General features: G+C 36.5%; 2 protein-coding genes across 2 annotated transcripts in view; one reads left to right on the top strand and one right to left on the bottom strand.

Annotated features, from left to right (window-relative positions):
• Positions 1-4,954: 4,954 nt before the first annotated feature.
• LOC101890300 (uncharacterized) overlaps positions 4,955-21,229 on the bottom strand; it is a 29,652-nt gene continuing 13,377 nt past the window's right edge. The window contains exons 4-5 of the mRNA XM_005178072.2: positions 6,074-6,578; positions 4,955-6,013 (exon numbers count right to left, since the gene is read on the bottom strand). Coding sequence (XP_005178129.2) covers positions 4,955-6,013; positions 6,074-6,578 — 1,564 coding nt within the window. The remainder of the gene's footprint in view (positions 6,014-6,073; positions 6,579-21,229) is intronic.
• Positions 16,722-21,011, top strand: LOC101890641 (uncharacterized). The gene is made up of 3 exons (XM_005178074.3): positions 16,722-17,042; positions 19,374-19,896; positions 19,955-21,011. Exons 1-3 carry the CDS (start codon positions 16,807-16,809, stop codon positions 20,978-20,980), a joined length of 1,785 nt encoding a protein of 594 aa, XP_005178131.2. The 5' UTR covers positions 16,722-16,806; the 3' UTR covers positions 20,981-21,011.

The following is a 21,229-nucleotide window of genomic DNA, read 5'->3' as shown; positions in this document are numbered from 1 at the left end:
CTTAAGGCTGAACAGAAGCCTATCAATTTGGATACTCATCGAATAATGTTTAGCGGGTGAAATAGACAATAGCTTCTATGTAAAGAAAATACGAAACGACACCGAAACAAAAAACAAGAAAAAAAAATGTGAATATTTTTTCGAAATATTTTGTGATTTTTTTTATATCCTCCACTATAGTATGGAGAGTATATAAAGTTTGTAATTCCGTTTGTAACAACTCGAAATGTACATTTTAGATCCCATAAAGTATATTTATTCTTGATCAGCATAAAATTCAATGCCGATTTAGCGATGTCCTTCCGTCCGTCTGTGGAAATTACTCTAGCTTCCGAACGAAATGAAGTACGTTGATAAAATTGAAAACATGAAGTCACGTAGGTCCTCGTTTTGGTATAGCACCCATATAACGGTAACTCCAGAAATTCGGTATTTTGATGATTTAGCGACATTTTCATCGGAATTGTTCAAATTTGGTATTAGCAGTTCGTAAGACAGAAAAGTGTCTGTGCAGGTCCAGAAACTTGTCTGTGCAGGTACATGTCTTCGTATAGCCCCCATATAATTGTACCTCCCTTTCTTCGGTATTTTAATGATTTTAGCGACATTATTCACCGGAATTGTTTAAAAATTTGGCATTTGAAGTTCGTTGGTATTTTTGTGCAGGTCCACGTCTTGATATAGGCCCCATATAACGATACCCCCCGATATCCGGTATTTTGATGATTTTAGCCACATTTTTTAAGGGAATTGTATGAAGATCCACACAAGGAGTTCTTTTTGAGCACTTTACCTCCTGATAATTCAATATAGTTTCACGATATCGCATATCCCCCATATACCGGTACCTCCGATATTCGATATTTTGATAATTTTAGCCACATTTTTCAATGGAATTGTATGACAACCCACACAAGGAGTTTTTTGTGAGTTCTTTATCCCTTGGCGGAGAATTATCTATATGGGTCCAAACTATCGTATGTCCCCCATAAAACGGTACCCCCCGATATTCGGGATTTTGATGATTTTATCAAAATCCCTCGGAAGATAATTATCTATATAGGTTCACGACATCGTATAGCCCCCATTAACGCTACCCCCGATATTCGGTATTTTGATGATTTGATCCACATTTTTTAATAGAATTCTCTGAAATTCTACACAAGGAGTTCTTTGTGAGTACTTTACCGCCTGAAAGAGAATTGTCTATATAGGTCCAGAATATCGTATAAACCCCAAATAACGGTACCCCCCGATCTGCGGTATTTTGATGAGTTTAGCCATATTTTTAAACGGAATTGTCTGAAATTGTACACAAGGAGTTCTTAGTGAGTACTTTACCCCTAGACATAGATTTGTCTATATAGGTCAACAATATCGTATATCCCCCCATATATCGGCAACTTCCGATATTATGTACTTTAAAGATTTTAACCGAATATTTAATAAATTTTATTTTATTATTATTTTTTTCTGAAAATGTCCTAATTCGTTCCAAATGGTGGATGATATTCAAAGTTCGGTCCGGCGAACTTACAGCTTTTTTACTTATTTCACCTTAAAACACTATATTTGGAATTGTTATATTCAGGTCACAATTATAATCAGATCTTCACGAAAATTTGTGTAGAGGTACGGTTAGGGTCAGAATAGAAGCCTATATTTTTCGAACATTCACGCAGAATATCTATTGTTTAAAAAGAACCAAAAAAAGTTCTAGCCAGCGCTGAAAGCTAGCATTTTAGATGGAACACATTTATTGTCATTATTATTAAAATAATTTGTCGAATTTTATTTGCCAAATAACAAAAAATGTTTTCCATTGGTTTGATTGATTGCAAGTTATAATGGCAGACATAAAAAAGTGAGAATAAAACACGTCTAATAAATCCTGATTTAAATATAAATAGAGTAAGCTAAAAACCTGATCTTATGGTCAATGAACATCCATGAACTAATATCTGCGTGGTTTTATTCCAAATCACGTGACTTCATGTTTACTAGCGTACCCCGAAACGCAGATGCACACCCATACAATTACGACGATTACTTTTAAATGTTACACAAATATTTGTAGTCTGCTACATGTTTTTGGTGGATAGATATATAGTTCGATTTGTACATTAAGGTGGAACAAAAGAAAAACGACCTTAATTTCGGCTTATATTTTTGTTATTAAACATTCGAAAAGTAATCATATGAAAACATCGCATAACAAACCGATATATTCGATTTCGTACTTAAATGGTATTAAGAGACACACAATTGTACCGTACAAGTAATGAGCTTTCTATATCTAGATCTAGTACTTTAAAATGTTATATAAGTGCTTCTCTTTGTGTAGGAGCTGAAATGTGTTGAAATTTTGCACAAAGGTCAGTTTCATGGCGTAAGTGTGTGAAAAGGCTGGAAATTCGTACTAGAAGCGTACGAAAAGTACTAAAATGTGCTAAAAATTGAATACTTTGCATTGGACAAACGGAATATAAACTAGAAATTTGCAAAAAGTTTAAAAATGGTACTAAACTTCTAAAATGGAACCATTTGCTAAAAACTTGAAATTTTGGTATGAGAATCAAAGTTGACGATGGACTTGGTTTTAATAAGTAAAAAAAGCTTTAAGTTCGGTCGGGCCGAATTTTGAATAAAAAAAAATTACATCCGTTAAAAATTCTTTAAAATCTTAAAAATACCGTATGTTACCGTTACATTAGGGTATATACGACGACGTGGACCTGCATAGGCAACTTTTGTCAAAGGCCATTTAATTATTCAAATGCAAAACTTCATAAAAAAAATCAGGTTGGCTCTAAAAAATACCAAAGTGTCGATCACCGCAAGCAAGCGCTTCTCCGGGAATGGGGCAAAATACCGCAGAGCAACATTCGGGCAGTGTGTGACGGTTTTTTTATTGGCCGTTTGAATGCCATAATTCGTGCCAAAGATGACCATTAAATCTTAACTTATCTTAAAATTTGATGCTATTTCCGACATTTTTTTTACTTTCATTCAAAAAAATTCGTATTGGAAGACAAATGTAGTATGTATTTCTAATAGAAGACCAGCATTTAGTCTTTTAAGACAACAAAGAGGTCTGTTTTTAGAAGAAAGTTATAATTTTTATTTGACACCAATAGGTAGATTTTATAAAATGTCTTTTTACAGGAGGCCATCAAATGCGTAGGTCTTCTAATAGAAGGCCATGAGGAAACATTTTAATCATATTATTTTAGAAAACTATTACGTCTTGTTCAGATGGTGAGATGGTATTCTTGCAACAGGATTTCATCTCTGTGTTTTGCATTTCACATACTTTTAACTTAACACGAATGATCAAAATTTTTGTGATAGTCGATAGATTTGTGATAGATGATAGATTAGTCAAAGTGGGTCACACTGGTTAACTGTTTTGTGTTTGTGTCCCCATAGGAACATGTTGGTAATTTTGTAGGTCTGCCATCACTTCCCACTCGAATTAGCTATATTGATGTTTATTTGTTTCTTTGAGTTGAAATACACTCCTTGCAAATCATGCACACGTTTTGATATATTTGGCTTGAAAAACATTTATATTTAGGTCTTATTGATCTTCGATGTTCCCATTTTGAAAAGTTACAACATTAAATTAGCTTAAGGGTTTATCAATTAATCACAACATCAATTGGTACATTCGGACGTATAAGTGTTCTCACAATGTATACGCCCTTGAACCCCTAACGAACATAAGTTGTAGCAATTTTCCAATTAAGACCAATAAAGAAAGTCTTATATTCGGGCGGCCTACTTTATGATACCCTACACCACTCTTCTAATTTAGTACAGCTTCGCATAACAATTAAAAGTTATTATGGGAGAATTCAATCATACATGCTATGATTATAATTATAATTGAAAGTTCAAAGGACTAAATATGCCGAAGCATTTGTATCTTTTAAATTCGGACTTGTATTGCCCTTTTGGTGCACAAATAATTTGAAATCGTATAAATATATATATGGGAGCTATATCCAAATCGTAACCGATCTCGATAAAATTTGGCAAAGATATTTCTGAGTTGCATTTGATATATTTCCTTGAATATCGCTGTTACGAAGTGGATATTACGGCTGTGGGTAACAAATATAACAAATCGGATGAACACTATATATGGTAGCTATAGCTATATCTGAACCGATCTTCACCAAATTTGGCATACTACCTTCTAGACTCAATTCGGTCGTATGTGTCAAATTTCGTCCCATTTGAGCAAATATTAGACGTTTGGTGCACAATAAAATGTAAATCGGACGAAGTTATATATGGGAGATATATCCAAATCCGAACCGATCTCGATAAACTTTAGCAAAGATATTTCTAAGCTGTATTTGATATATTTCCCCAAATATTGTTGTAACAAAGTGCATATTACTGCTGCGAAGGACTAAAATTACAAATCGGATGAACAATATATATTGGAGCTATAGCTATATCTGAACCGATTTCGATCAAATTTGGCCTAATTTGGTTTCAGGCCTACTTTGGTTGTATGTGCCAAATTCCATACCCTGATATTACACGTTTGGTGCACAATAAAAGCAAATCGGACGAAGATATATATGGGAGCTATATCTAAATTTTTACCGATTATCTCCAATTTCAATAGGGTTCGTCCTTGGGCCAAACAAATGATTTGTGCAAAAATCATCTGGATCGGGTAATAAATGCGAACTGTACTTTGTTCACAGAAATACATGAACAGACGGACGGACATGCATAAATCTACTCAGAATGTGAAACTATTGGTCAATTTCGCTTCCTTTTGCCTGTTACAAACAAATGTACAAAGACATAATACCCTGACCACCTTGTGGTGTAGGGTATAAAAATTAAATTTTTAATTATAAAAATTAATTATAAAAATTTCTTTAAAATCCCTCATTTATATAAATAAAGATTTGTTTTTTTTTTTTAATATTTAATCTACCCATTGATATTTCATTTGACGCCTTCGCCACCTCCTTCGAAGCCTCTTCCACCAACAACCCATTCGATAGACACAAATTTCTCCCACAAACACCAAAATACATCCCGCCAAACAAATCAGCAATATATCCAAGGCACCATACAGCTCATTTATACCCATGGCCTTGGGTTGATCATCTGACCTCACTTTACGAAATGTATTTTTCGTCAACAAATACTTCTCCCAGCGGTGCATCAAACCCTCATTGATATAGCTCTTGATGTACATATTGAAACGATTCAAGAAAATGGAATTTTTCATCATATAAATACTTAACCTCTGGGTAAATAGGACCTCTGGCACCAAATAATAGGCTTGATTGTTACGTTGAAACCATTTAAAGTACCCAAAACGTTCGTGATTTGTCAGAACGGCAAGTTTCTCGTAACCATATTTTTCCGGGTGATTTAACATGGGGAAACTCTCCAGTTCACTGCCATTCATAATTAGGGCCTTTTCATGTAGCTTTTTGAGATGTTCTACTCCGTTGTAAATGTATTCCGGCATCAAAATCGTGTAATTTTCTCGGCGCAACTGATTTATGGTCTTCGGTGGCAGTTTGTGATAATCGTGCCTCAGAAAATGAAACATCAGACCCTGATACAGAGTACGCAGCACAAATGACGTCAGCAGCCATACGATGAGCAGAAATCGGGCAAATGGTATTTTTGGATCTCTGGATATCGGCCCACCCAAACTTATTACAAATGTATTGTACAGGGGCCTTTGAGGCTTCCTTCCAAAGAGTAAGTATTTTAATTGACAATTGGTTTGTATGGCCGCAAAAACAATGACATTTCCAATCACCAACATCAGGATGAGTACCAACCAAACTTTAATGCGAAATGGCAGCAGCAGCTTGACAAACGGATCATAGGGCTCGGTGTTGGCCGAAATTACAAAATAGTAAGTGCTCATATAGTAGGTAGTGGTGGGGGTATAGATGTCGAAAAACGAGGTGGGTTTATAGTGAAAGCCACCAAGGACAAAATCTGCTCCTTCGTCGAAGAGCTGGAAGGAAAAGAAATATGAAAATATTAAAAATCTAAAAAGTTCCCAAATCCCCCTTACCTCCTTCAACATGCCCCTTTCATCATAAACCGTTCGATTAATTTCCGACTCTGTCATCCAACGCATTTTAACGGTAAAATTCATTCGACTTCTTCCCTCAAGACCTCGATAATGATCCCTTGAGGGGGTCTTGGATTCTGGCAAGACCTCAAAATATGGCATATCCTCCCAGGTGGCACAAACCAACGGACAACCATACAAATTATTTGCCTTGGCAACATAAAATTTCGTATGCTCCCAGTGGCCATTGGCGAATTTATTATCAATTACCGGTACATTGGCCATACAATGGAACTTGGTAAAGGGCAGATCGTGAAAGAGTAGGATGCTATTTTGACCAGCATAGACGAGAATGTTAGCATGGGCGATGCCAGCATCCAGACACAGCTGTGACGAGGTGTACAAGTCGTTGTAGTAATGATTGGGCAGGGGCCAAGTGTAGAGCGCAATGAAATAGGAACCCTCGATGTAGAGATGATATTTGAGAATATTCGTGTAGAGATATCTGTGGAAAGGAGAAATAGAATATAAGTGAGTGAAAATTCTGCAACTAGAAAATTATGGATCTAGAAAATGGATCTTCTTATCTCGCCGAGCTGAGTAGATTTAGCTATGTATGTCCGTCCGTCCGTCCGTTTGTCCATGTTAATTAATAATCACGCTACAGGTCGCAATTGTGGCCCGGTCCTTACGAAATTGAAAATGGAAGTGGTGTTATGGTCAGAATAGAAGCCTATTGATTTTGGAGATGATCGCAAAATATTTAAGTGTAGAAATGGATCAAAAACTAAAAAATTTCCTGATTTTGCAGTTGCTCTACAGGTCGCAATTTTAGAACAATCGACGTCGAAGTTAGCATGGGGCTGGATCTTAGGGCTGGGCAGAAGTCTTCCAATTTGGATGGTCATCGGGATTAATATAGTGGGTGAAATAGACCATAATATTTGTGTTAAAGAAAATTCAATAGTAAATATATCGGATATATGTATAGCGCAATATATACTATGTGTGCAGGGTGATATAAATAACTGCAACAAACCCAAACGCCAAAATATTTACATTTTTCAAATGTTATTGAATGAAAGCAAAAAATGTCGGAAATAGCATCAAATTTTAGAATAAATTTAAATTTGTTCGAATTGGTCACCTTTGGCACAAATTATGGCCTTCAAATGGTCAATGAAACCGTCACACGCTTCCCGAATGTTGCTCTGCGGTATTTTGACCCATTCCCGGCAATGCGCTTTCTTGAAGTGAACGACACTTTGGTATTTTTAGTGCCAACCTTGCTTTCTAAAATACTCCAGACACAATAGTCCAACGGATTGGTATCCGGAGATTTTGGTGACCATTGTTCGCTGAAATGAAGCGAGGAACCTCATTTTATAACCATTTTTGGGTGGCGCGTGCCAAGTGCGATGGTGCTGAGTGTTTTCTCATCGGAAAAACCCAAATTCGGCAGTTCACCACTTTCGGTCAAGCGAAGCAACTCTTTAGCTCTTTTGAGTCTATTTTCTTTCTGTGGCAGTGTAAGTTCTTGAACTTTTTGGAATTTCAATGACTTTACCCCGAGCTCATTTTTCAATATTTGTCGAATGGAAAATTGCGATATGTTCTGCTCACGAGCCATATTTCGGCCACTGCAACGTGGGTTTCGATCAAGTCGCTTCTTTACCTTTCGAACCATTTCTGCTGATGTTGCTCTTTTCTTCCGTCCATTTCCTTGACGTCGGGCAACGCTACCAGTATCACGGTAACGAGCGATAGTACGAGACACAAAAGATTTATTCGCATTTAAATGCCGGAGTGCTCTAATGATAGCCACTTGTGGTTTTCCAGTCAAATATAAAGAAATCGCACTATCACGCTTGAATTCCATCACGAATAACTTTTTTTCTGGAAAATTCTCACCAAAATTCTTTTGTACGCTTGTAAACAATATAATGAGCAGTCACTGGAATCATTGTAACAGCTGTCGCACGAGTGGCTTAGAAATGACAGCAGTCTGAAGTTGATTGTAGTTTTTTCATCTCACCCTGTATATATAACAGATTTCTCCCAGTTGAACATGATGGGCATTTTTATGCTATTACCATCCATACCAATGCATCCAGACCTTACTTCTTCAAAGTTGATGCGTTTTTGTATAGCCATATAACGTACCTCGTATGTACCTTGTTTATAACGGTACCTCCCAATATTCAGTATTTTCATGATTTTAGCGACAGTATTTATTGGAATTATTTCATATTTAAAGTTCGTAATGGGTACTACAGGCTATAACAAAAATTTTTGTATGTAGGTCCACGTCTTCGTAAAGCCCCTGTATAACGGTACCACCCGTTTCCCCCCCTGTCTTTAGATCGCCTAGATTGTGCGAATTAATGTTTTTACACTATTTTGTTGGGTTATGTTAAAGCTCATGTCTAGGTCGACAAGCCAGCTTCAATTGAAGCATTCATTCGACGACAACAACGTTTGGATGAAATAGTCTTCAAACATCAAATAAAGATTTTATGCATTTTTTTTTGAATTTAATGCGTTTTTTAAACACACTTTTCTATAGCTCTTAAAAAATCACCCTATAATTACATTATAAAATGTTTCCACTTACTCCAGTGACTCCGTTGAATCCACCAACAATATACAAAATTGTATATTACTCGATAAGGGTATCGGTACACCATTGCTGAGGATCATCTCAATACGACCATTCAACAGCCTCCACATTGAATCAACAACATCTTCAAAGAAATAACTATTTCGGCGACTCTGAACTTTAATGTGTAAATTAAAACTCCTTCGACGATATTTTCCAATGAAAAACTTTTCAATGATTTCCACCAACGCCTCGGAAATATTACGGGCCATTTCGTGATGATTTAATTGCAGGGAGTACAGAGGGCAGTTTGCTGCATCCGAAGAGTTACGTTTAAGAGAGACGACCAAAAACAGCAACAACAATGAACTTACAATCAAATAAGAAATTGTTGTCATTGTGGTCCGAAAGACTTGTATCCAATAATGTTATGTGGACCAAAATAATTGTAAATCCTTTACTCAATGACTTTGAAATGTACAAAGCCAAATATTTTTTATTATTATCATTATAATTGGCTACATGGCTCAGTTTCGAGACTTTAGTAAAAATTAATATCAAATTGATAAAAATCTGTTAGGCTTCCTGCCGGTTTTATCGTGTTATGTCATCAGTTGTTTACGCACCTAACAATACGAGTAATTAATTGTTTATTATGTCAATATTCCAATACTAGTTGTGTTTTATTGTTAATTAATTTGAGCACAAGTTTTTAAAATAGCTTAAAGTGGAAATGCAAAATATCGATATTAAAAGAGGCTAGGATCCCGTTTATACCCTACACCACAAGGTGGTCAGGGTATTATGTCTTTGTGCATTTCTTTGTAACAGGCAAAAGGAAACGAGATAGACCCATAGTTCCTTTTGATGATCTGCATAGAATCACGTTCTGAGTCGATTTATGCATGTCCGTCCGTCCGTCTGTTCATGTATTTTTGTAAACAAAGTACAGTTCGCATTTATTGCCCTATTCAGATAAAATTTGGCACAAATCATTTGTTTGGCCCAAGAACGAACCCTATTGAAATGGGAGATAATCGGTCAAAATTTAGATATAGCTCCCATATATATCTTTGTCCGATTTGCCTTTTATTGTGCACCAAACGTGTAATATCAGTCCGAATAGTATGGAATTTTGCACGTACGATCAGATTGGACCTAAAAAAAAGAATGCCAAATTTGATCGAAATCGGTTCAGATATAGCTCTAGCTCCCATATATATTGTTCATCCGATTTGTTATTTTTATCCTCCGCAGCCGTAATATGCACTCTGTAACAACAATATTTGGGGAAATATATCAAATCGAGATCGGTTCAGATTTGGATATAGCTCCCATATATAACTTCGTCCGATTTGCTTTTTATTGTGCACCAAACGTCTAATATTTGTCCAAATTGGATGACATTTGGCACTTACGACCGAATTGAGTCTAGAAGCTAGTATGTCAAATTTGGTGAAGATCGGTTCAGATATAGACATAGCTCCCATATATACTGTTCATCTGATTTGTTATATATGTTACCCACAGCCGTAATATGCACTCCGTAACAACGATATTCAGGGAAATTTATCAAATACAGCTCAGAAATATCTTTGCCAAAATTTATCGAGATCGGTTCAGATTTGGGTATAGCTCCCATATATATTTTTATCAGATTTCAAATTAATTGTGCACCAAATGGGCAATACAAGTCCGAATTTAAAAGATACTAATGCTATATGTTAGAAGCCCCCTCATGTCCAAATCCATTTTGGAAGAATTCGCATTTGAAATTATGTCACGGCGCACTGCCCTTATATTACCCTTAGCATTTTGACCAGAGACAATTTCCGTCGTGCTGTTAGTTTTTGTGGTCCATTTTACGGCTAAATATCCAATGGTCATCCAAAATGTCAGAAGTCTTCCCTGTGCTTAACTTAATCTTCTCAGACGTGTCGATTGGCTTCAATTGTGTGATCAGGACTTTTTTTCTATTTTTGATTCATTTGAACCCCTAAATCTTTCGCGATAATCTCCAAAAGCAAGAGGCCCCTCTGTGTCTTCAAATTTAGACTCATCTATATGATTTGCTTGTCTACGATATTTGGTTATATTCGTCAACGAAATCAGCATAAAAAAGCCAGAAGTTCGCCTTTTGTGTATTTCGGATATCGCCTGTAAGTAATGCTGGTAAGTAATGCTGGTATTTTTTCACACAAAATTAGTGGTTCATTGTACCCGCTGTCCTAAACTCTAACTTTATGCGAGATTTCGTATCCTTTGGTTTCCATTTGTGACCTTTATAACGGCTGCAAAATCAGGAAAATTTTAGTTGTTGGTCCTTATATATTGCGGACATCTTTGAAAACAATTGGCCTAGCCCTTCTGAGCCTAATCCTACCCTAATGAAAATTTTCGTGAGAATCGGACGATAAATGCAATATGTATATAATGACCCCAACCTGTGTTGTAAGTTGAAAAAATATTACAAAATATTAAAAGTCAAATTGAATAATCGCATGCGATAAAAAATATGAACAAATAAAAAAATGACACAAAATACTACAAAATCTATATTGACATCATTATTGGCATATTTTTCTGCGATTTTTTTAGATTTTATACATTTATGTCAAGAGGGCATTCTGAATTGCCAAAATCGGTCCAACTATTCTTGAGATATAAGCATTCTAGCTAACATCCCCTTCCTTTGTATATATTTCGCTACATATATCCGATATTTTTACTATCGGCATTTACGTAACGGTCAGAATTGACCTGTTCGTCTATTTGTGATTTCGCCGGGATTCGCGGTTTAATGGAAAATTTGACTTTTATTTAACAGAAATGTTAAAGTCTATTTAACCCACTAAATATTAGCCGATGACCATAAAAATTGGAAGGAATCTGTCCAGCCCTAAGCTATAGCTCCATGCTACATTTCTCTTCGATTGGTCTATAATTGCGACCTGTAGAGCAACTGCAAAATCAGAAAATTTTTCAGTTTTTGGTCCATTTCAACCCCTGAATATTATGCGACCATCTCCAAAAACAAAAGGGTTCTATTCTGACCCTATCCCCACCTTCGTTCTAAATTTCGAGAAGATCGGGCCATAATTGCGACCTGTAGGGTGATTACAAATTAACATGGACAGACGGACGGACGGACATACATAGCTAGATCGACTCAGCTCGGCGAGATAGGAAGATCCATATATACTTTCCTATGTGGGAAATCATTTCGAGGTGTTACATAATTTTTGGCCCAATCAAACTTATAATACCCCCAACACATAGTGTTGTAGGGTATAAATATAAAATTTAAGTGCAGCAAATAAATAAAACATGACTATTATTTCATTTAGACATTATTAAAATAGAATATCCATGAAGTGTAATAGCCACAGAAAATTTATGTAGTAGTGTGTATGTGTGCGTTTGGATTGATAGTTTTCTGCTTCAAATCACGTGACTTCGTTTTTGCTGCTAAGCGGCTAAATATTTTTATATGTATGTATTTGTATGCCATTAAACCAAACACCTCTTAAATGTTGGTCAAATATTTGTGTTGTGATACATGTTTTTTGGTGGATATTTATTTTATACACCAGGGTGGAACGTGATAAAATTACGTTACGGTACGGACGGTATCTAAAATGTCATTTAAAATCGAGAACCATGGATGCCAATATCTTAAAAATATAGAAAATCCGACGGAATCAGCTGCATTAAAAACCGAGGGCTATATTATAAATTTTCTGCGGAAAGGAGCCAACCATGTGATACTCTACAAAATCATCATTGATGCATACCAAAAATCAAGAATTCTTGAAAAAAAAAAACAAAATATTCAACTGGACAAAAATGATGAGTTTTTCATTTTTTCAAGGACCCTCACGCCTAATTACCACAAGCCAAGCCAAAAAAATGTTTCAAAAATCTCCGGACTAAATTTTTTAATGTACTGCTAACCAAAACTTTGGACTGATTCAAAATTGTGGATTTTTTTATAAAATTGATCGTGAATTAAAAAAATGTTTCTAGAATCTTCTGACCAAAAAATCGTTGATTAAAAAAAAATAATTCAAGGACTTATTTTTTACCTCAAGGATCTCCCAACACAAAAGTTTGGGAAATTTAAAAGAAAACATGTGGATTTTTTTGCAAAAACTCCGGACGAGTTGGATTATTGAAAAAAAAAATGTTTCAAATCAAGGAATTTCTGACCAAATGGTATTTTTTTTCATGGAACTTCTGACCAAGAAATCGTAGATTTGTTGTAAAATAGTTTGAAAAGATTCCTGTTAACAATTGTGAATTTTTATAATAATCGATATCCTAATCAAAAATTGATGATTTCAAAACAAACCAGTAAAGATAATCTTAAAGTCGGGCGGGACTGACTTTATGATACCCTACACCCCTTTGCATATTTAGTAGATCTTTAGTTTTTTTGTGAGAACTAAATCATACCAATTATAATTATAGTTATAATTTGAAGTCCGAAGGAACAAATATATGAGAGGAATAGCATCCTCTGAATCGATTTCTACTAAATTTGCCGGAGCATTCGTGCTTCTTCAATTCGGGCTCATTATACCCGTTTGGTGCTCAATTAACTTGAAATTGGATAAATACATAAATGGGAGCTATATCCAAAACTAAACCAATCTCGATAAAATTTGTTGAATATGTTATTTTGTTATTTTTGATACATATCCTCGAATATTATTGTTACGGAGGGCATATTATGGCCGCGGAGGACTTAAATAACAAATCGGATGGACAATATATATGGGAGATATAGCTACATCTAAACCGATTTTCCCCAAATTGGAAATACTTGTTTCTAGGCTCAACTTGGTTGTAAGCGCCCAATTCCAGCCCATTTGGGCTAATATTACAAGTTTGGTGCACAATAAAAGGCAAATCGGACAAAGATATGTATATAAGCTGTATCCAAATCTGAACCGATCTCGATATAATTGGGCAAAGTATTTATAAACTGTATTTGATTACAGGGTGAGATAAAAAACTGCAACAAAGTCAAACGAAAGGAAAAAATGTCCGAAATAGCATCAAATTTTAGAATAAGTTTAGATTTGCTCGAATTGGTCATCTTTGGCACGAATTACGGCCTTCAAACGGCCAATGAAACCGTCACACGATGCCCGAATGTTGCTCTGCGGTATTTTGGCCTATTCCCGGCGAAGCGCTTGCTTGACACTTGACACCGGTGATCGACACTTTGGTATTTTTGAGTGCCAACCTTGCTTTCCAAAATACTCCAGACACAATAGTCCAACGGATTGGTATCCGGAGATTTTTTTGTAGAAATGAAGCGAGGAACCTCATTTTCTAAGCATTCTTGGGTGCGATAGTGCTGAGTGCTGTTGGAATGTCCAAGGTCTGAGGCCAAAATGTTTGCATACCCAAGGCTTTAATATACCCTCCAGAATATTTTCGCGATCATATTCGGCAATTATTCTGATGCCACGGTCGATTCATACGACCATCGGCTTTTATGGCGGCCGACACCATCACCATGGCCGGCGTTTGAGTTCTGGTGACCAACCGAAGGTGCACATTTTCAGCTGACCTTTTGGCAAGGAAACACGATCATTTTGTTTGTTTACAAACTGCTGGACAACGAATGTTTTCGCTTCGGAGAAAACCAAATTCGGCAGTTCACCACTTCACAACTTTCAGCCAAGCGAAGCAACTCTTTAGCTCTTTTGAGTCTATTTTCTTTCTGTTGCGGTGTAAGTTCTTTCACTTTTTGGAATTTCAATGCCTTTACACCGAGCTCATTTTTCAATATTTGCCGAATGGAATATTGCAATTTGTTCAGCTCACGAGCCATTTTTCGGCCACTCGCCGAGCTGAGTCGATCCAGCTATGTATGTCCGTCCGTCCGTCTGTCCGTCTGTCCATGTTAATAGAACCCTATTTCTTTTGGAGATGATCGCACAACATTTAGGGGTCGAAATGGACCAAAAACTGAAAAAATTCCTGATTTTGCAGTTGCTCTACAGGTCGCAATTATAGACCAATCAAAGCGGAAGTTAGCATGGGGCTAGAGCTTAGGGCTGGGCAGAAGCCTTCCAATTTTGATGGTCATCGGGTAATATTTAGTGGGTAAAATAATCCACAACATTTGTGTTAAATAAAAGTCACATTTTCCATTAAATCGCGAATATTTTTTATCCTGGCGGAATCACAAATAGACGAACAGGTCAATTCTGACCGTTACGTAGATGCCGATAGTAAATATAACGGATATATATAGAGAAATATATACAAAGGAAGGGGATGTTAGCTAGAATGCTTATATCTCCAGGATGGCTGGAGCGATTTTAACAAAATTTGTAAATTTAGAATGCCCTTTTGGCATAAAAGTATAAAATTTAAAAAAATCGCATAAAAAGATGCCAATAATGATGTTAATATAGATTTTGTAGTATTTTGTGACATTTTTCTATTTTTTCATATTTTTTATCGCATGCGATTTTTTCAATATGACTTATAATATTGAAGTGTATATTTTGTAATATTTTTGCACTTTACAACACAGGTTGGGGATTATTATTTATATACAGATTGACAATATCGTGCGATCCTCACGAAAATTTTCACAAGGGTAGGGTTAGGCTCAGAAGGGCTAAGTCTATTGTTTTCAAAGATGTCCGCAATATATATATATAGGAGTTGAAATGGACCAGCAACTCAAATTGTTCCTGGTTTTGCATCCGTTATAAATGTCACAAATATAAACCAAAGGACACGAAATCTCGCATAAAGTTAGAGTTTAGAACAGGGGGTACAATAGACCACTAATTTTGTGTGGAAAAATACCAGCATTACTTACAGGCGATATCCGAAATACACAAAAGGCTTTTTTATGCTGGCTTTTTATTTAAAGCTGATTTTGTTGACGACTATAGCCAAATATCGTAGACAAGCAAATCATAAAGATGAGTCTAAATTTGGAGATACAGAGGGGCTTCTTGCTTTTGGAGATGAAATGTTTTTTCCGATCACACAATTGACGCCAATCGACACGCCTGTGAAGAGAGTTAAGTACAGGGAAGAATTCTAGCATTTTGGATGACCACTGGATTATATTTAGCTGTAAAATGGACTACAACACCTAACAGCCCGACGGAGTTCATAAATATTGGACAAATGTTCCTAGTCAAAATCCTTATTTCAAAAGCGAAATCTTCCGATATGGATTTGGACATAAGGAGGCTCCTAATATATTGTAGTGTTGTAGGGTATCACATGGTCGGCTCCGCACGACTATAGCCTTTGCTTACTTGTTCTCTGTTTTTTTTTAATAATTATAAATTGTACCCCTCATAAATAAATTTTAGTTTTCTATTAACCCGCATAATTACCTTGAAACGCCAAATATATCCGTATAGATAATTATATTTAGGTTTTGATCTTTGAACTCCGGTTATTAACACTTCCTTTGACATTTTATAGCTACTAACTCACCGAAGCGCTTTGTTAAAAATATTTGACGAAATAATTCACTAACAATCGTCAAACACCTTTCCGAACATGTTCAATATTTCGAAAGTAATACAACGAACTAACTACCAAATAACGGAAGATATAAAAATATAGCACACAAATTTCTCTAGCAATGTCGGTAGTAACAACAAAACAAACCCGCCCCCCCTAAAAAGTAAATAGCACAAGGTAACACCTAAAAGCCCTAACCGATTTCTACACACCCACACACATACATTAAACTTATTTTAAGCTAACATTTAACCTTGATTTTTTGCCAAACGATTTGTCAAAGTACAATGATGTCCACCCACCATTTCCAATGAAAACAAAACAACCTGTTCGCTATTCTCTACCATTATATCCTTGTCCACACAACCCCACCTCCTTGGCTTGTTTACCTCAATCTTAGCCGGCAATTAAACATTCGTTAAATGTCGAACCTAAATAAAGTTTTCCAAAAAATGCCACAAACCCACAACAGCATTTGCATCGGCTTCTCTTCCTCGATGGTGTCCAGCTAAAAATGTTTCTCATCTCCGTTGCGACAGTTTTAAATCTACTTTTAATTGAACAAATATTTGGAAAATTATTACCAATAAATCAAGTTGACGACCGTGACGTCGATGAAATGGCCCGTTGTGTGAGACACTTCAATGCCGAGGTTTTTCTCGGACAAACCTCTCAAGTGGCTGTGGTGAAGAGTGTTGAGAGCTCCGCTGCCAATGGTTATTTCAGTGAATTGTTGAGTGAAATTTTGAAACCTTGGAATGATATGAAAATACGTCTGAGTGATGTTGGCGTCGACTATCGCCATGAATATGATTATTTTAATATTCTGCTAATCGATTCGTATAGGAGTTTTGAGTAAGTGTTTTATTATTACTTTTTTATTTGTGGCAGTGGTAAATGGTGGTATGGGTTGGAAATCGGTTCAAAGACCTTACAGGACGGTGTATACTGAACATTATTACCCTTGTGAAACATAAGTTTATATTTGAAATTTGCAGGTGGTATATCATGCCAACTTTAACATTGTGCGACGAAGTATCATTATCTCAATGTGCAAAAAAAAAAGGAAAGTTCTGAATCGATTTTCGTAAATTATTAAAAAAATATATATATGGGAGCCAAGTTCCACCAAATGGAAACGTACGTACCAGAATTCTCTCCATTTGGGCTGATATTAGCCATCATTTGCACAATAAAACTGAAATCGGATTAAGGATATATATGGGAGCTATATCCGATTCTTAGCCAATTTTGATAAAATTTGGCAAAGGTATTTGCGAGCTTTATAAGATATCCGGTATCAGCCCATATACCTTGACGTAGAACTTTAAAATTTGGTAGAGCAATTTGTATTGTGTCTAGGACGGTTGGTTTTGAAAAAGTGATATATGGGTCAAGGTTTTGGTATAGTCCCCATATAACGGTACCTCCCGATATTCGGTATTTTGATGATTGTTGCCAGATTTTCCACGGATTTGTCTAAAAATTGTATATACAGGGTGAGATGAAAAAACTGCAACCAACTTCAGACTGCTGTCATTTATAAGCTACTCGTCCGACAGCTGTTAAAATTATTCCAGTGACAGCTCATTATATTGTTTAAAAGCTTACAAAAGCATTTTGGTCAGAATTTTCCAGAAAAAAAGTTATTCGTGATGGAATTCAAGCGCGATAGTGTTATTTCTTTATATTTGGCTGGAAAACCACAAGTACCTATCATTAGAGCACTCCAGCATTTAAATGTGAATAAATCTTTCGTGTCTCATACCATCGCTTGTTTCCGTGATACGGGTAGCGTAGGCCGACGTCAAGGAAGTGGACTGAAGAAAACAGCAACATCAGCAGAAATGGTTAGAAAAGTAAAGAAGCGACTTGATCGAAACCCGCGTCGCAGTGGTTGAAAAATGGCTCGTGAGCTGAACATATCGCAATATTCCATTAGGCAAATATTGAAACATGAGCCCGGGGTCCAGTTATTGTAATTGCAAAAAGTGCAAGAACTTACACCGCATCAAAAAGAAAATAGAGTCAAAAGAGCTAAAGAGTTGCTTCGCTTGACCGAAAGTGGTTAACTGCCATTGTCCAGCAGTTTGTAAACAAACAAAACGATCCTGTTTACTTGCCAAAGAGGTCAGATGAAAATGTGCACCTTCGGTTGGCCACCAGAACTCAAGCTCATGCCAAGGTGATGGTGTGGGCCGCCATAACAGCCGATGGTCTCTCTCCGCTCGTATTTATCGACCGCGAAAAATTTTTGGCCGGAAACCTGGGACATTACAACAGGACTCAGCACCATCGCACTCAGCACGCGCCACCCAAGAATGGTTACAAAATGAGGTTCCTCGCTTCATTTCCAGCGCATAATGGCCACCAAAATCTCCGGATACCAATCCGTTGGACCAATTTGTGTCTGGAGTATTTTGAAAAGCAAGGTTGGCTCTAAAAAATACCAAAGTGTCGATCAGCTCAAGCAAAGCTGACCAATTCGAACAAATCTAAACTTATTCTAAAATTTGATGATATTTCCGATATGTTTTTGCTTTCATTCAATAAAATTAAAAAAAACTGTAAAAGTTATGGCGTTTGACTTTGTTGCAGTTTTTTATCCCACCCTGTAGGTCCACGTTTTGGTATAGCCCCCATATAACGGTACCTACCGATATTCAGTATTTTGTTGATTTTAGCGACAGTATTCACCGGAATTCTTTCAAATTTGGTATTTAAAGTTCGAAATGGATGCTGCAGCCTAAGACAGAAATTTGTCTGTGCAGGTTCAAGTCTTCGTATAGCCCCCATATAACTGTACCTCCCGATATTCGATATTTTGATGATTTTAGCGACATTATTGACCGGAATTCTTTCTAATTTGGTATTTGAAGTTCGTAATAAATACTACAGCCTAAGACAGAAAATTGCCTGTGCTGGTTCAAGTCTTCGTATAGCCCCCATATAACTGTACCTCCCCATATTCGATATTTTGATGATTTTAGCGACATTATTCACCTATTTTTTTAGTTTCGCCTTTGAATTAGAATTAGACGTTTTAGATTTCGAACAGATTTTTAAGATTTTAACAGAATTTTTAACGGATCTTATTGTTTTTGTTTCGGCCCGGCCGAACTTACAGCTTTTTTATTTGTTTTCTTAAAATAATTTCCAATTTCGTTTTTTTTATACATATTTCAGAAAAATCCAACCTGGACCCATTGCCAAGACGAAAGATTTCAGTGAATATTATTTGATAATATACCATGCAAATTCCAGCACTTCCCAAAACGAAATGCAAAAAATATTCGAATACTGTTGGCGTTATTATATGGTCAATGTAGCTGTGCTATTAAAACTAGAGAATCAAACAATTTCTCTTTACACCTACTACCCTTTTACATTGCGTCAATGTCACAAGCCTCAGATTGTCACACTAAGTCATGGAAAATCAATTCGAAATCTAACACGTCTTGAATTGTACCCGGAAAAATTCAACAATTTCCATAACTGTACCATTATGGCGGCCCTGTGGAATGTGCCGCCATATTTAATGTTACCAAAAGCCGGAACTAGCTTCCATGGCATGGAGGGTATGGAAGGATGGCTGCTAAAAGTTTTGGCTGAGCTATTCAATTTTCATTTGGATTATAAAACGCCACCGAATAATGAACAAAGGGGATTGGTGAAGAAGGATGGCAGTGTTACGGGGGCCATAAAAATGGTGAGTTTTTAGGTAACCAATTATGGAACAATCAAATTAATTTTTTTTTTCCTTTTAGCTCAACGACCACATAGCCGACTTGAGTTTGGGATCATTCCGTTGCACCCTGGAGCGTTCAACGGCCCTTAGCCCCTCGGCAACATTTTATCAAACCATGCAGGTTTTTACAGTGCTGGCGAGGCGACAACCCTTTCAAAGCTTTGAGATCCTGACCTATCCATTCGATATTTACATTTGGACCATGTGGTTGATGCTAACCCTTTTACTGTTGGTATTTACCTTCATTTTTGAGAGAATCCATATACCAACCCTACATTTTATTTACGACGTTCGATGCACCTCCTCCATTAACATCAATATTATAGCCACAAGTCTGGGCCAACCGGCTTTCAACACACTACAACCCCAAAGGAATTTCGCTCGTTACTTTACCACAATGTGGGCTTTGATGACATTTCTCTTACGTTCCACCTATCAGAGTTCGCTGTATGATTTCCTCAATTCGGATAAGACTGTTCAGCCGCCCAATACGGCTGCCGAGTTGGCAGCACGCAAATTCACCTTAATTGTTAATGTGGCCACATCCGATTCCTTTTCCGGCATACCCATTCTACGCAACAAACAATTGGATCTGAAGATAATGAATATAACCGATGCCGGAGGCTATCCCATATTGGAGGCGAATCCGGACAAGAACTATGCCACTGGAACTCCTCGGGATTTTTTGGTGGATTATGTGAATTCCTACCACAAATATGGAGTATTCCATGTCCTGGAAGAGACAATATTCTCTCAACAATTATGTGTCTACTTCTCCAAACATTCGTATTTGCTGCCATCGTTTGATCGGGTCCTGTTAAATTTACGAAGTTTTGGTTTAATTGATCACTGGGCCCGACAGGTTTTCGATGACCGTTTCTTGGAACAAACTGGGGAGGAACGAATTCCCTTAGCTCTGGGTATCTCACAGCTATGGAGTATTTTTAAAACATGTTTGATTATTGATTTGCTGGCGGTGATGGTTTTTGTTGTGGAAATCGTATATTATAAATGTTCGCACAGGAAATTGAATAGCTCGAAATAAAAATAGAAAATTTTGAAAATAAATGGCCTTTGTCGAAATAAACGAAATAAAACTAAACAATTAAAAAAGCAATAAGTTCGGACGGGCCGAACTTTTTATACCCTTCACCATTTGGAAGAAATTTTAAAAATAACAAGTAAAAAAGCTGTAAGTTCGGCCGGGTCGAACTTAGAATACCCTTCACCATTTGGGACGAATTTGGCAATTTAAAAAAAAAAATAAAATCCATTAAAAATTCTGTTTAAATCT

Source organism: Musca domestica, unplaced genomic scaffold (genome assembly GCF_030504385.1).
Source record: "Musca domestica strain aabys unplaced genomic scaffold, Musca_domestica.polishedcontigs.V.1.1 2, whole genome shotgun sequence".
NCBI lineage: Eukaryota > Metazoa > Arthropoda > Insecta > Diptera > Muscidae > Musca > Musca domestica.
Note: the sequence above shows the minus strand (reverse complement) of the source record. Positions and strands in the feature narration are given on the sequence as shown.